Source organism: Ischnura elegans, chromosome 12 (genome assembly GCF_921293095.1).
Source record: "Ischnura elegans chromosome 12, ioIscEleg1.1, whole genome shotgun sequence".
Classification (NCBI taxonomy): Eukaryota; Metazoa; Arthropoda; class Insecta; order Odonata; family Coenagrionidae; genus Ischnura; species Ischnura elegans.
In genome coordinates this window covers 89,604,584-89,620,958 of record NC_060257.1, presented here as the reverse complement: position 1 = coordinate 89,620,958, position 16,375 = coordinate 89,604,584, and the positions used below count along the sequence as shown (strand labels likewise).

Here is a 16,375-nt window from a genome sequence, read left to right as displayed (position 1 = left end):
GCATCGTAATAGAACTGAGTTTGACACACCAGGCGATACCTTCTGGAAATCGAGAATCGATATCTTGATAAAGATAAAACAGTTGTTTTATTTCCACAGATTTTATTTCGTAACCGACCAAGGTTTCGACGATATACACTGTCATTATCAAAGTCGTTGGTACCTTGATATTGTTTTATCTTTATCATGATTCCGTATAAGAACTCTACTACATTTCGAAGTCCAACAGAAACGATAAAATAAGAGAGATATTTTGTCGAACAGGAATTCGTCCGAACAAAAAGGGCTTTGATGAATGCTAAATGGAAATTGGGTCGCGCATTTCCTTTTCATTTGCAAACGGCTGGTTTCCTATAATCCCTGCTATTGTGTCATTCTTCACTGTGCAGTGGATTAATGGAAATCTCAAACTTAACCTCAAAGACGCGGTACCAAGATTTTAGGTTCAGTTTCCCGCCATTCAATTTTGTTTTTGATCTCTAAAGTATAAAACTCGCTTGCTAGAAAGAAAATTTTTAGCAATAAAGTAAATGCAGCATAAGGTTTTTCTGTCATAATCGTTTAAAAACTTGACCAATTTTAGGTTTTATCGCCAACTCAATCTTTAGCCCTGGAAGAAGTCAGCATCTATGGAAATCCCTTCACTGCCGAATGCCATGTTGTCGGCCACTTTTCTTCGCATGGCGGCGTGAATCTTTCTCTTCTCTCACAGCAATTTCATTTGACGTAACATAGCCAATTGTTACTTGTTTCAAGTATTCTACTGACTAGTATTTCAAGTTACTCATAGATTCAAGTATTCTACTAGCACTGTGCAAACGACGTGAAAATATTTAATCATGTCTGATTAAACGTCGCATGTGTCTCGAGCTATTCGCGGCGAAATATTGCACGTTTAATGACGTCAGCAACTCATGGGTGATAATATTTGCTCTCTTTATAAAATGACGATAGAATGGATGATAGAGACAGATTCGAATTCATCTATAACTTACCTTCCCCAACTATCTACCAAATTCAGTCAATTGATTGCGAACTAGGGTGACTTAGTGAACGAGTATGTTTCTTTTAAATAACCGAAAAAACAATGAGAGATTTTGTGCATTGCGTTGAGGAAATACGTTGACATTAAGTTGCTGCTAGTGACTGTATCATTAGACATTATCGTTATATGGTTGGCGTTGATGATTTTTGAGAAAAAAGCGGGATTCTATAAATGAATTTGGAGGGTAAAAGAAATCGATTATAATAATTGAAAACTTACTGTATTTAGTCATTTGAAGAAGAGATTCTCAGCCTTCATTCATTTTACTTTTAAAAAGCATAAAATGAAACCAGTACAGCCCGCTGCATAGAACCCAATGTATTTGAAATGGAGAAGAATTCTTGTGGGATCTGAGGGTGAGTTGCATACGAAATAAATGGCTGGTGGCGCAAAAATCTTCGCCAGGAAAAGGATTTTTAATTGGGCGTGCGCGAACTTTCGCGATGATTGGTGCGGCTGCGTTTTCGAATACTATCGATCTCGCATGGACATATAGACATACGAACTTCTTGTTAATTATATGTACCTGTACATAGATTAGGAAAAAGTAAGCAGGATTCTCATGAAGGTCTCACGGGTAACTTCGCAGATCAGTCCACCCATCCAGTAACCAGGATTTTTAAATGCAATATTTGAATCAATGCACTTTGTATTCTATTTATTTAGGATGTTTATTGCACAGCCTTCAAAATCTTTTTTCATCGAAAAAGTACGGGATCAGAACGGATGGGTCTTACAGCGCTCCCATAAATACCTAGCTTGAAAAGGTCAAATTCATAACCGCCTTTTTTGATGCAACTGAGTCTGTCATTTTATATCATCCTTGTCATCATTGTGCTTCGAAACTGTATTACTGAAAATGGTTAATGAAATCTCCGATATTATTTATATTGCTGATTCTGTAATTACTATATCGAGAATTGGAGGAGGCGAATCGACGGTTATGTCATTCAAATCATGAGGAATGATGGGTATGGAGAAAGAAGTCGTTTGCTGTTCACACAGCCTAGGCCCAACCACTTCTTGACGCCCCATTCGAATTGCGGAGTACTGCACTTGAAATGTCTCCCACATGAAACTCAAGCATGGTGCTGAAAATGTCTGCCTACGCCGGAATTTGAATCCTGTCCCACAGCGAGTGAATCCACCACACCAACCCCAACCCTCCTGATCCAGGGGTCCGAATCCGAACTGAATCCTTGTGAAAGGAGCTTACTACTCACCCCTTACTCTGAATGAGAGTGAAATTAGCACATAATTAGTTCACAGCGATCTCTATCCTCACCTGTCCAAATCAACCTTCGGGTCGAAACAATGGCTGATTTAGTAAAGGCCGATTTACTGAGAAAAAAATTGGCGATATATCATCCGTACGCAGAGATTTCAATACGCATTCGAAATTTTTAATGAAAATAGGTCATTGCAATTCCCCATTTTCATAGAAAAAATTAGCGCGTATATTAGAGAAATTTGCGTGAAAAATAGCGTGCGGGTGGATTTGGTCGACTTTGAATCTACGCTAAAATAAGTGTGAAACTTTGGAACGCGCAGTGTCGCCTTCAATTTTTCCGAGCAATTTGCAAACGCTTGTTAATTCTAAGCATGAATCGTGGGAGGAGAAAATGGAAATAACGTGGTTAAAATGTGGAATTAAGAAGTAAACTCTGCAAAAGACACCGATGCGGCTAAGAAACAGCTGAACTCGATTTAAGTATCTTGTGTGCGGAAGCTTACGCGGTTAATAATAATGAATGATAATTTCTCTATGAATTATCTGTTTTATTTCTATAAAGCGGCCTAATCGAGTGTTCGCCTCGATATATCGCCCGTAGTCCACCCAATGAACGCATTTTACTATTTGATAAAACCCTATTGTTGCACACTCATTGCTGTGAGCTAAGCCAGGCCTTGAGGACTCCCCCCCCCCCCCCCCCCCAAATCGCCACGAAATTTGTTTTTCACCAGTGACGACTACCCGGGTTACATCTGTTGGGGAGATCACTGGCACTCCTAACCCACGACACTCCAGTTTTCGATTCACAAGAAAACCACTCCTAGGCGGTCTCTGCTGGGTGCAGGGAAAAATGGCCATTTGAAGACGCGCGATTTCGGGTTATCTCGTAAAATACGGAGGAGCACGTGTAAAATAATTGTTAAATATTAATTTTAACAAGCATTGATTAAATTTTCGATCTACATTTATTCTTATTCAAAAAAACATCAGCTAATGAACTTTATTATAAGTTTCATTTCCTTGGAATTAATTTTCTACCCTATCTTGAAGTTTTTTTAAGGATGACGTCGTGCTTAGATTATGTCCCTTCAGTATCAAATTTTGCAAGGAGGATTTAAATTTCAGGAGTCAATGAAGTTACTCCCCAACGTTCTCTACTTTGTTGTTTCAGCTACGTCTTCCTTCTTCAGTCTAACATGTGTCTGCTTAAAATAACAAAACAAATAATGACAAAAATTTTGTAATTCAAACTTCGACAGAAAGGTTACTTTAGTCAATACGAGTTTTCAAATTTTCATCCGGGTCATTTCAGCAGCTAAAATTCGCCTATGCATAATCGTAAGATGTCCCCCTCGTGTTCAAAGGACTTCTTCTTCTTTTTTCTGCCTCCAAATGATATTTTTATTTTCGACATTTAGTAGAGTTCGGAGTGGCTAATTTCTGATCGGGAAGAGGGTAAATAGGCCGCCATTTAAACAACGAATGATTGGTAGAATCATTCCGTTCTGCTATAAAATGCTATATCGGGGTGACCGCTGAATAGGGGAAGCCGTTGGAAAAGATTTCAAACGAAAAAATCCAAGAATGCGTATTTAACTGGACAATATTTTCTACAGATTCTTATTATTTTTTTAGTTGGAGTTCTGGTTTTGTTGTGGTGAAAAAGATGTCAAACTTGCAAGTTTTGAAAATTTATGTTTAAATGGTATTACATCAACGTCTAAAGATTAATTGAATTACAATATATGTGGAATTATTTATGGAATGGAAAAATTCGTTTTGTGTACTCGGCACTGGTTTGGGGGATCCTAGTTCAATTCTTGGAGATGATTTTTTTGTGGCGAAAGGGTTGCTCTGTGAGGCATTGCTGTGGCCAAGATGGAGGTTGACGTTGATCCATGGGTGCGATTCTCCTGGAGTCTGCTGGAGCCAGGCCAAGAGAGAGATGTCAACTCGATGGGGACATCTGCCACCGTTTCATAATGCTCCTTTCACACTCACAAACACATTCGGCATGTTTCCGATTCGCTTTCGGTGACCGTCGAGTGGCCGAATTTATCTATTCACGCTTACGCGGTTAATTCAAAATCTAAATATTCCTTTTTCGAAAGACAGCCCAGACAGTGCAATCATAACTACCTATTTTTTGATACATTGTAATTTTTCCGTAAGCTTAAAAAGGACTATTTCGAAAACCTATATTAGAAGACGGAACTACTTATGCGGCCTCGGACTAATTAAATGGAATCATGGAAATGAAAGGTTAAGAACAGAAGAATTGAAGACGCAAGAAAAAGAGAATGAGAAAGATGATGAAGAGAATGGTGAACTTTCAAAAAAAAAAGAGTAAATAATTGTTTTGCACTCAGTGAGTAGATTGTAGTTTTACAAAAATCTCTACTGAACGTATTCGTATCTTATGGTTAAAAATAGCAATGTCTGCAGGTAAAGGGAAGGAGGGACTTCATGTGTTTTCTAGAAGTCTCATTTTTGAAAAAAAAAAAACGTTCATTATCTGATTCTTGCGCTGAGGTCCTAAATTATGCAAGTGCTAAACGGTGTAGCTGGAAAGAGAATTGAATGGAGACCTGCGTCAAGCCAATCTTCGATTAGCTGATTAGAGGTTGTGATGGGTATTTAAAGAATAAATTGTAAATAATAAGTTTAAATTTTTATGCTTGAAAATTATGTCTTGAATGCCCACTAATATTAACGTACCATAGTTCAATCTCGCGATGGAAACATAGACACGCGCTTCGAATGTCCTCAGCTGAATTTTAATATCCTCCCGCCCCCGTCAACCTATATCACTGCCCCCTCACCCTCCCCGACACGTGAAATCTTGTGCAAGTTCTTTGACCCTCCTCTATGTAGTCTGGAGTTTGTCCTTTTCGCCGCCTTGAGGCGCTGTTGTCATGCGGACTGCCATTTTGATTGCGATGATGATGATATTGTTGTGCATGGATTTGCTTCCCTCTCTCTCTCTCTCTTCCTCTTTCTCTCTCTTCCCTCCGTTCGCTCGTGTTTTGTTTCTGAGTCTCTCCTAGTGGCCTCTCTCTCTCTCTCTATCCCTCAATGTACAGGTTTTACTGCAGTTGTACTCGCTCAGAATATGTAATTCTCATTCACTTATCTTCCTCTCACTTTGAAGTTCTCTTTTCGTCCTATCTCTTTGATTCTGTGTCGTAACTCCTTCATCTTGTGTAGACCAACGCTTTCTTTTCACTTGAAATTTTAAAAGTTTTTTTTTATCTTTGTGTCGCGGTAGTAATTATTGTCCTGTATTACGCACGGTTGATATTATTCTAGGGATTTGTTTAGTCTCATTAATTAAATACATTCTTTTTTAAAGTATCATTTTGAAGCAACTGTACCTGCGCTGAAAATGAATTGTTTTGTCCGAAGTGCCATTCCTTTGTAAACATCTAGACGCATGGTTTGCAGTTTTCTGAGTATAATTTCCTTGTCATAGTTTTTAAATTTTTTGAACATTCTAGTAAATTATTGTCTAATTCTCATGATTAACTTCCATTTCATAATTTTTAGATGTAGAAAGAGTGGAAGGGTGCCAAAATGGGACAAAACTTTGTAGAGGTAAAATCTGAATTTGCCTGCCAACTCAGTAAAATGCACTATTTGTGCATTTTAATTTTTTTTCTTTCTTCAAATTGATATTGTATAAAAAAATATCCTGTATTTGCAGTAAGTTTTACTAGGACTTTTTTAGACTGTTATGGTAGCAATAACCGTTGGAAGTCTTACTAGCCTCCAAGCTTCAAACTGAGTAGCGAATGGTTATCATTCAGCTGGTTGATTGTTTGATCCTTTACATCAGGACCTGTAGTGGTACATTTTGTGCTCTCGTTCAAACTAAATTGAGGTCATTATAAACAGAAATAAGTGTAGTTAGATATCTGTTGCTTAGAGTCCTCCATCCATCTCATTTTTGGCTTTTATCTATAGTTTGCATTTCACCTCATACGAGAGAATTAATGTTTATGCGAGAAAATTTAGTCCCAGATATAGTGAATGTTTTTTTTTTCAATTATACAGGATAAATACTTTTAAAATTTATCCCCTCTGAATATTGATATATCTGCAGCTTTGTATCACTATTTAATGCCCTAGAATAGACCCACATATGAATAGCATTTATAATAGATATTTTAGCTCCCTTGATACGTGGATCATAATGTTTGCATATTTGTTTAGTCATTCACATAATTGGCGAACCGATGTCAGCAAAAATTCACTGAAGGAAAGAAATAGAAATTACTAATCCTAAATACTTCCGTTTCCATTATATCCTTAACTGTTGATCATTATTTAACTGATTGATAATACAATAGTATAGTAAATGAGAGTTAGCAAAGAAATTACTGTACTCGAGAAACCCATTAGATAGAGGCTTGATGTTATCTTTACTAGTGTAAATAACTACTTTTGTTCTTTCATGAACAACTTTTTAGTATGCAGGCCTAAAAGGCGCCTCACACCGAAAGCCGCGCCACGCTATCCACTTGTGTCTCTTTGTATGGCCTCCGAAAGGGGGCAATGCAAACTGCGATTTGGGCAGCAGCACACTGAATGTGAGCCACGTCGCATCGATACAGCCACGTGTGTCTTGGACGGCGCATGCGCACCTCAGGTGACGGAAGCGGGAATATTGCGAATTACACTATTAGTTACCTAGTGGGTATATCATTCGGTGGGCATTCGTAATGGAAAGCTTAATCGAAGAAGTAGCCTCGCCTGAACAATACAGGAAGCGCCCTTGGCAGGAATTAAATAAAAAAAGGAAGCTGATTGGGAGTTTATAAGACAGAATCTTAAGAAGACCCGTAGAAGGGTAGCTAAGTAGGTACTTCAACACATATTCACACTACATAGACTCTCATTGATCGCGTCTGGTTTATATAAACTGTAGCAAATTTAATTGCAAAGTGCAAAATGTGCCGACCAATAGGTGTGTCAGATAGCATCCAGTCACTTAGCCATGGCTGCGAGCGACTCATCTCAACAACACCTCGTTTTTTCAGCACCAAACAGACGCTATTTGTAAATTTTGTGATAAAAGTTTTTGCTAGTGTTACACAGTCACTCTTACCATTATAACAAAATTTACATTTTAGGCTTATCCCAAAATGTAATCGATAGGTTGTAAGTTATTTTGTGAAATCCCTTAAACTGAATGCGTTTATACTTTCATAACTGTTACTCTCATCCTTACGCTCACAGAATACTCACTAACTGGTGAAAGCTGATTTCAATCTGAGCATGACCAGTATCGTTTTTATTTTTGAAGTGCTAACAAAAACCAAGTTATGCACAGTTTTCGGCTTCTTCAGCTGACGTCACGCGGTCGACGCACCTTATTACACTGCAACCTTCGTACACTCGCCCGAAAAGTATCGGTCATTAGAGTCTGGATATTAACTTCTCCGCATATTAAAGAAGGAGCATTTCACCCATTGCAGGTGGCACCCATTTATCTCTTAAAATACGAGACTTTGCAACGCACTGAACATTCCATCTCCCGGTCTCACAATTTGCAAACGGGTCTATCTTCAAACTGGTAGCAAGCTTCTGTGACAATAAATTACACTTTAAATAATTTATTGCATATCTTCAGACTTTAGTTGATTGAAGTTGCGGATCGTGTCCAATTTGAGCGGCAAATGACTGAGAAATGGCATTTTTAGTGTTTTTCCTCCAAATTTATTGTTTATTGAATGTTTTTTTTATTAAAAAGAAAACCTTGATTGCAAATTCGGAAAGATTTGGAATTGAGATTAGGCTAAATAGGATGGATTAAAAAATGCCAATAGCATTACACTTGGGCCAACTTGATTGCTTGGCCCTTGCTAGGCGTGGTGTTTCTTTCGGTCCGTGCGTGATACCTCACGTGGCTGTTGTTTCTAGCGAGGCGTTGTGCGGCGTGTCTTTCGGTGTCTCGTGCTTTATGCTCAGCTCATTCGCTCATTTCCCTCACAATTGTTTGTCGAGGTCACATTCCCAAGTTCCCCGCTTTCCGTGATTTTTTTAATGGTGACATTTATCGTTTCAGCTATCAATTCTTTTTATGAACGTTAAAAAATTTTGCTAAAATCGTGATCGCCGGGAGGCGGAGCAAAACAGTCACCTTCATCTGTCCTGGTCTTGGCGCCCTTCTGCACTTTTAAATGTACGAGAGAGAGAGAGTTGAAGCAAGATGTGGCCTCACAGCATATATATGCTGATGCTAAAATTGCCATGAATAATTCTATTCACGCGAGGGGACACTTTCAAGTAATTCACAAATAATGAATGTTTGAATGGAGAGCAAAACACCTTGTTAGTCATTTGTTTTCAAGTGCTCGAAATGAAAGACGCAGTTACAATGCGCTTCATCTCCACCAACTCTCTCGCAGTCAATGGTTTTTTAGAGCACTAGCATAGTGACGATAAGAGCAGTGAAACATCGTTTTCTCGGCTAAAAGGCGTTGGATGATGAGAGGAAGAGAAGTTATTTTCTTTTTTGTTAACACACACATTGTCAAGGATAAAAAATTGATCAAGGCATGGCATTGTCCATCTCCATGATGAAGCACGGTTCTGCTTTCACCTGACAAGCAGCCTTCAACAACTGTCCCCCTCCCATTTCCTTCGAATTTGGCGTAATCCACCAAACAAGTGAACGAGTGCAGCATTCCCGGTTCCCCCGTGGCCTGAGAGGCGAGTAATAAGCTTTATAAGTTCCGCACTCGCGACCCATTTTACGGAGAGGGCCCACGGCCACGCATTTCCGACTGTCAGCCCGGGGGAGGGGTAATTCCGGGGGTGGGCAGGACCCCTGGTGGTCACGTGCTAAGATTCTGCCGACGGAAGGGATGATGATGCAATATACACTCCGAGGCCTATGTCATGTGTAATTTTACCCAATGCTAAACGAAGAATTTCCATGTAAGCGGTGTAATTATTTCTTTGTAATGAGGGGTTGATTTGAATTTGAAGGTTGAAATTCCCGTGAATCTAGGCTCAGAGATTCATCGTATATCCATACGAATTTTGAATAAAAAATACAGTGTCCGGCGTGATACGGTGGAAATCTTTGATATTCAGCTTATTAAAACCACTAGTCTGTTTTCACACACTTTAATTTACACCGACCATGGTTTTTGGCAACTCGTGCCATTATGAAGCAGTTACCTCGATAATGGCACAAGTTACCGAAACCATGGTCGGTGTAAATAAAAGTGTGAGGAAACAGACAAGTGGTTTTAATAAGCTGCATGTGAATTTTGTTACATTTTGGAACAGCCACTCTTTAGCCACACGCACCACTGTTTCTTAACTTTTCATCATCTTTAACGGGTTCTTTTCTCTCCCACCGGTCAGAATCCAAAGACTGAAGGCCACATTGTCTGGCCCCAAGGGCAGCCAATGAAACTGCCCCCTTCATGACCAAAGCACTCGTGGTTGTCGACGTCACGCCTTGCTTTTCGATGCTTCTCTTCCTCGACGTGGCTTAGTTGCCTTGGAAATGAAGTTTCACTGCGGGGGGTGGGTTGCCAGGGAAACAGTCGATGGCCTAAACTGATGGAAATCGAGTGCAGACCGTTCAAAAGAATGATAAAAATTCTACTTCTCATCGAACGCCGCTGTGGGGGATTGCCGTGTCTTGCGCACTAATTTATCGTTTTAGCACCTCACTAAGTTTCTAGGTCCAACAGAAACGATGGAATGAGAGATATATTGCGTGGAACGGATTGCAATAGGAATGTGTAATGCCCCTGAACAATGCAGGAATAGCATATGCTAGATGAGAAACGGTAGTCAAATCACTCCATCATCGCATCTTTGGGGCATCTTTTCAGGTGTATAATCTGTACTGATAACTCAGCAGTGCTTACTCCGACAGTTAGATGCGCCAAACATTTCAACTCAAAAGTATTCAGTGTGTCTATGAGATTACGCTCATACCACGTAACAGAGGACTATAATTAAGGTCAGGTGGTACTCAGTAATTGTATATCTGCTACGCACACCTGCGTCGTTCACAGCTAGTGTCCCAACAGCGCCTCCCATACGCCTTTTGAGGTGGCTTGCTAGATAATCGGTAGATTATTACCGGGAATGACTATTTTATTTCTGTTATATCCTTCAAATTCGCTGGCAGTTCAAAACTATATTTACCAAAAATGACTCTAATTTCATTGGCCATTTTCCCCAGCTTATCTTTACTGTAGAATTTATTACGGAAACCATTCCTGGCGGAAAGTGGTCATTTTTTCTGAAAATTATTTGTTAACAGAAATATTTGTTCTACATAAATATTCACGCAAAATGTAAGAAAATATGCACGTAATAATATAAATTTTAGTGAAAGCAACCTTTTAATGGTAGTTAAAGTACCAAAAATGCATTAACTGCGACGAATACTTTTTCAAAATTCATATCTATCTCAAATATGTTAAAGTTTTACACTTACAGACCAAATAATACGACCTTTCTCTTCAATATGAAAAGATTAAGTCTCCATAGCATATGAAGACTATCGACAGTAGAAAATAAAGCTTATAACAAGACTGAAGAGCAGTTCAAAGAATTTAATTGCGTAAACATGGATATAAATGTGATAATAAGACGAATATTTATTCTTATAAACACATTCTACTACATTAATTCAATATTATAACAAAAATATACAGATGTCTTCCAAATGCAGCCAACATCAACGTGGTCCTCCTGAGTAGGTACCATCCATCCTCTAATTGTCTCAATTTGTTTTACGTGCTCAATGAGAAAGCTCAAGTTTAGCATCTCAATAGCGTAAGCAGTTTAACCTGAAAATGAGATTCAGTGGATAAAGGAGATTTTTAAAGAAAAATTGTTTCTCGTTTCAACCATCGTAGTAATGTGGTAACTTTTAATTCGCCATGCTCTACAGTTAAAATTCAACTACTTAGGTTTGTGATGTTATGAATAAATATGACATTTCCGAGAAAGAGCAGTAAATAGAGAGGTGCTTCATCCAGTTTTCTATTGGCTTTTGAAATATTTCAACCATTACTGCCTGTTAGGGGAAATTTTTCAGTCGATATACATCTGAAAAGGCTCATACCTATTCATTGAAATACTTCATGCCTCATTTTAATTTTATTTCCATTCATTTTTATAAATTTCTTTTTTCGTGGAGGTGCGTTGGACAGATGTGAAATACTGAGCTTAAACCTGGTCATTAATGACATTCATGAAATTTGTCACTTCACGGAGACAATATTTTCACTGAATTCATTTCAGTTTACTTTGTCAGTATTGAAATGTAATTAATTGAATACTTTGTAGAAGACTTCATTGAATGATTTTCTATGTTAAATGTCACGCGATAGAAATCTGTTGTTACGCTTAACTTGAACCCAGGAGAAAAGTATTTCTTACGACTCCAATTAAATTAAGAGATGACTCTCATTTTACATTTGAAATTAGCCTTTCGAGATTCTTTTGGTTCGGTGTATTGTAATTGCGAGGGCGCGTGGTAGAACCCTGATTGGTTAATTGCAGGGGCATCGGTCCTCGGTTCAACTTCCGGTTGAAGCCTTCGGACACCCCGGAACTAAAATCCTCGGAGTGCGAGGGAACGCACCTTGGATGTGTGAAGCTGTGCCCACGTAAAAGGCTCAGACCGGATTGGGCCCAACCCTCGCCTATCCAAATCAATCTTAAATCAGCGATCATTCCTCTCCTGTAAAGAACATTTCTTTAAATCAGTTGATATTTGCTGTCAAATGCAGTCGGGCACTTCCTTCACTGACGATTCCTTGGTCTTCAATGTATTTTGAGGTAACGAAGAGTTGAAATAGAAGTTAAACAACGTTTCTATCCATCATTTTTTATCATCATTGTGAACTTCTATTCACTTTTAAATACCGGCTGTCTTAAGAGATTTTTCATATTCGGGACTTATGTAGTTTCATCTCATCATATACGCATGAGAATTCAGATTCGATCCGTTTGGGGTTTTGATTAGACTTCAGGAAGGGCCAATATTATAGATGCTTGATGCTATCGAGCTATGAAACCTTCCATTGTCAGAATTGTCAGTCGTCCATCTAATTAATATTTCTATTAATTAATGTCAATTTCACTAGAGCATTGAAAGGGAAAGCCGCCCCCTCTCGCCCGTTGCTATCTGGGGTGAGCTCTATCCTCACCTAACCAAACGAAATTTCTATTCGAAACGCTGAGTGGGGGAAACGAGATGCTACTCAACATAGGAGAGGTGGTTCAAAGATGTGTGTGTAAGAATCGAGAGTAGAAATTTGCCCCGAATTCCATCAGAGGCCTTCGACTGGGGATATCTCCCTCTTCCCTCCACAACCCCCTCTCCCCCGTCCATAATTATTATTATTTTTATTGATCTCCCGCCCACCCAACGCCGCAGTCCCCTCGACACCACGTGCAACATCCCCTAGTCCGGCGGCCCTCCCCGCACCACGCGACCCTTCGCAACGCCCCTGAGGGCCACGAGTCCTCCGCGGCGGCCCTGGCCGGCCCTAGACCGCCGGACGAGTACCGCACGCCCACCTCTGACGACTCGGGCGTGGACGTGAGCGGGCCGCCGCGCGTTGTGCCCCGCGGGTCGCCCGCGAGCATCGACAGGGCGTAAGTATCATGTGCAGCAGAGCGGCGAGAGTTTCATTGGAGGAAGAAAGGCCCCGTTCACACTGCAGAGCATCGCGACTTTTGAAAGCGATCGACGATAGTAAGTGAGGAAGATGTGGACGGACGGAATGGGAAACACGAGCTCATGACACATCTCCTACGCATAAATACGTGAAATAAAAAGACAAAGAAAAATCTGAGCGATTCGCCAAAAATGACTGCGAGTGTAGAGGAAGCGTAACTGAGATTCTGAGCGAATGGGGCTGGGAGGCACAAGCGATTCGGTAGGCTAAGCCGTAGACTTAATCTTCTTGAGAATATATAAATAGTTTTCCCCGAATAACAATAGGACTTCAATAAATGCTAGGCGTGACTTCGTAAGCGCATTTCCTCTCCATTTTCTACGTTGGAGTCTTTTGTCCTAACCTCCTCCCCCTGCCACCCGCATATTGTGGCGGCTTGCATTTGGGCAGTCTTCTGTAGATACATGTAGATCTAATATCTACATTGTCCGGCGTGATACGGTGGAAATCTTTGATATTCAGCTTATTAAAACCACTTGTCTGTTTCCACACACTTTTATTTACACCGACCATGGTTTCGGCAACTTGTGCCTTGTGTTTTTGAATGACGAAAACCACTGGTGCAATTTTGATGCAAAACTTTTACATGTAAATGACAAGGGGCCGAAACTGGATCTCTTAGAACAGTTTGAAATAGTTAATTGCTCCAATAATTTTAAATTATGCAACGACCATATGTTCCCATTCCACTCACCCCTTCTGAACATTACCCTACCTCCAACCCATCGACATCATCAGTAACCTCAGAATGAACACACTCCAATACCCCTTCCCTCTCTCTCTCCCTCTCCCCACCCTCCTCCTGAAAAAAACAATATAAAAAGGCTATGTACCTTGATAATGGCACAAGTTCCCGAAACATTGGTCGGTGTAAATAAAAGTGTGTGGAAACAGACAAGTGATAAGCTGAAAATCTAAAATCTCACTAAACTAATTACGTCACGCATTTTGTTCATCTACATCTACGTAATACCGTGCGAGCCACTTCTACGGTGGATGGCAGGGGAGAGTTCGGGTGTGTAGACGTCGGGAGACCTGCGCAAGTGCGAATCCGATTTGCGAAGGAGCTAAATTGGGTGCACGTTGGTCCACAAAAATCAAGACATTCGAACTAATTACGCGACGTATGAGGTTCATTGAGAGGTCTTTAACCCTGGGAGATATCGGCACACGACAGCCGCAGTGACCTGCAAAGCTTAACATATTGCAATCGTTAAAAAGGAATTCTGAACTGAATAGCGCAACGCCGTGGAAGTTCAAGATGGCTCTCAGGATGGAAGTGACAGGATGAGTGGAGATTTTGCCAAGCCTTCCGTGGCGAGTAGTAAATGAAGTCAAAATCGTCTACCTCATTGGCTATCGTTATGAAAGTGAATCCACACTTACGCTGGTAGGCTACAAGCGATGCGTGGACGCATTTTATTTCGAGAATTTGCTCAGTGTCACTTTTTCGAATGAATTGGAGCTCGGATGAAGGATCTAAGCTGGAAAGTGAGGATTGACATAGGTATGAGGTCAATCGGATGAGCATGGGTCGGGAAATCCCATCTTCCGATTCCATGATAAAAATTACAAATGGTAATTTCCACACTTAAATACAAAACTCAACTACCGACCATGGTTTCAACATATTATGTGACGTTCAAGGTTGAAAGAGCTTAGCCTCGTAAGGCCTTGAAAATTACATATGTTGGAACTATGGTCGGCATTTGAGTTTTGCAATGAAAAGTGGAAATCACTATAGGTATGTATTTTATCATGGATATATCAAACTTCCACAAAGTGAAGCCTGAAACGATTTTATAGGACCTCCGGATTGCACAGAAGTCAGGTGAATAGTCTTAATTGTGCGATACTTCAGGCGTCGGAGAATTGTTACTAAGTCAAAATTATCAGTTACGTTTGACTTACGACAAGCATGCACGATATCCTGCATTATTGATAGCTTTTTTAGCTAGTGTTATCATTTTCATCATTGCTGAGGCTCTACTTTTAATCTTTACTTTGAGAATGATCTACAAGCCGACGATTTGCTCCTTGGTAAATTTTAATTTCGTTCGTGTTGTTTTCAATAATTTTCACTTTCTATTAATTTAAAAAATACTGTAGTAATGTAACTGCAAACCAGAGCAATCTTGTGCAAGTGATTTTGACGGTGTGATATTGAGGCAATAAAGACGGTTTTGAGTATTCTAGATCCATTTCCTAAGAAGTTTTTAGCACGGTTTACCTTTTGAGCGATCAAGTATCCATCCAGGCTTAAGTAAAGAGAACTTTATTGGGGAGAATTCCATCTTTTTGAAGGACACAATCCGACCCAGTCTCCGATCGCTTCACTGAGAAAAATACCATGATAGGTATTTAAACTTTTCTGGGGATTCCGCGCGGGTAAGATTTTCTAAGAGCTCCAGTAGCCGTGAGAATGGGTGACGAGTCGGAACTCGAAAAGTCGGCGCTCTTAGAAAATCTTATCCGCGCGGAATCCCCAGAAAAGTTTAAATATTCTCTTCGCCAGGAAAGTGTAAAATCTTACTATGATACGTCTTCGTTACGTCATTTACAGCAATATAAGTGCCTACTGGCGTAGCTCTTTGTTGCGCAAATTTTTATGTAGAGAAGGGAGTGTCTTTATCTTCAACAAGAACCACTTTGGAAACGGCGAAAGGCTTTGATTGTGTTTTTGAGTGTTGCCCCACTTCTGTGATACAATAAAGTGCTTACTTATAATCTTTCGATGGTAAAGAGCATCATATTCGATTTGGCAACATCAAAAAGCCGCTTTTGTCACCTTCACGTATTCCTTTTACGAGAATAATCGAGAGAAGACGAGAAGAAACACGCTCTGAAACCCCAATTCAAGGAACATTCGGCGGCCAAATAAGAGCGCTGCGTCTCCGGCCCCAACCGCATAATAAAACGAAAAACTTACAGTTAAAGAATATATAGTAAAGAAAGGGAAGTGGTATATGCCATTTTTATAAAGTAGCGAAGATGAAATCATTGCTGATAAAGCTCTAAAACCAATCGGTATGCCACTTCAGTTGCCAGTTACTATTTCTTCCAACCACATGGTTTGATGGCAGTACAGGGCTTTGCGCGAGGCACAATTGTAGTTTGAGCGTAGGTACTCAGGAATTTACAGTTTATTTAAGTAGCAACCTCTGCTGTGTGAACGGGGGTCTGTACTTTCTCACCTTTGCTATGTTGCCGCCTTGTGAAAGGCGATTTAATTTGGTATCTGCTAAAAGGTGGCGACACTCATGATTGTAAGTACGTATGCACTCGTCAAAGCCTTCTTGAAAATTAATGGCCACTTTGGCGTACATTTGCCATGCCCGTCCCGCTAATTGTAGGCACCATGAAAATAAA

General features: G+C 40.0%; 1 protein-coding gene across 1 annotated transcript in view; it reads left to right on the top strand.

Moving 5' to 3' along the window:
• The window catches only part of LOC124168746 (whirlin), a 521,564-nt gene that overhangs the window by 402,693 nt on the left and 102,496 nt on the right, over positions 1–16,375 (top strand). The window contains exon 10 of the mRNA XM_046547013.1: positions 12,703–12,923. Coding sequence (XP_046402969.1) covers positions 12,703–12,923 — 221 coding nt within the window. The remainder of the gene's footprint in view (positions 1–12,702; positions 12,924–16,375) is intronic.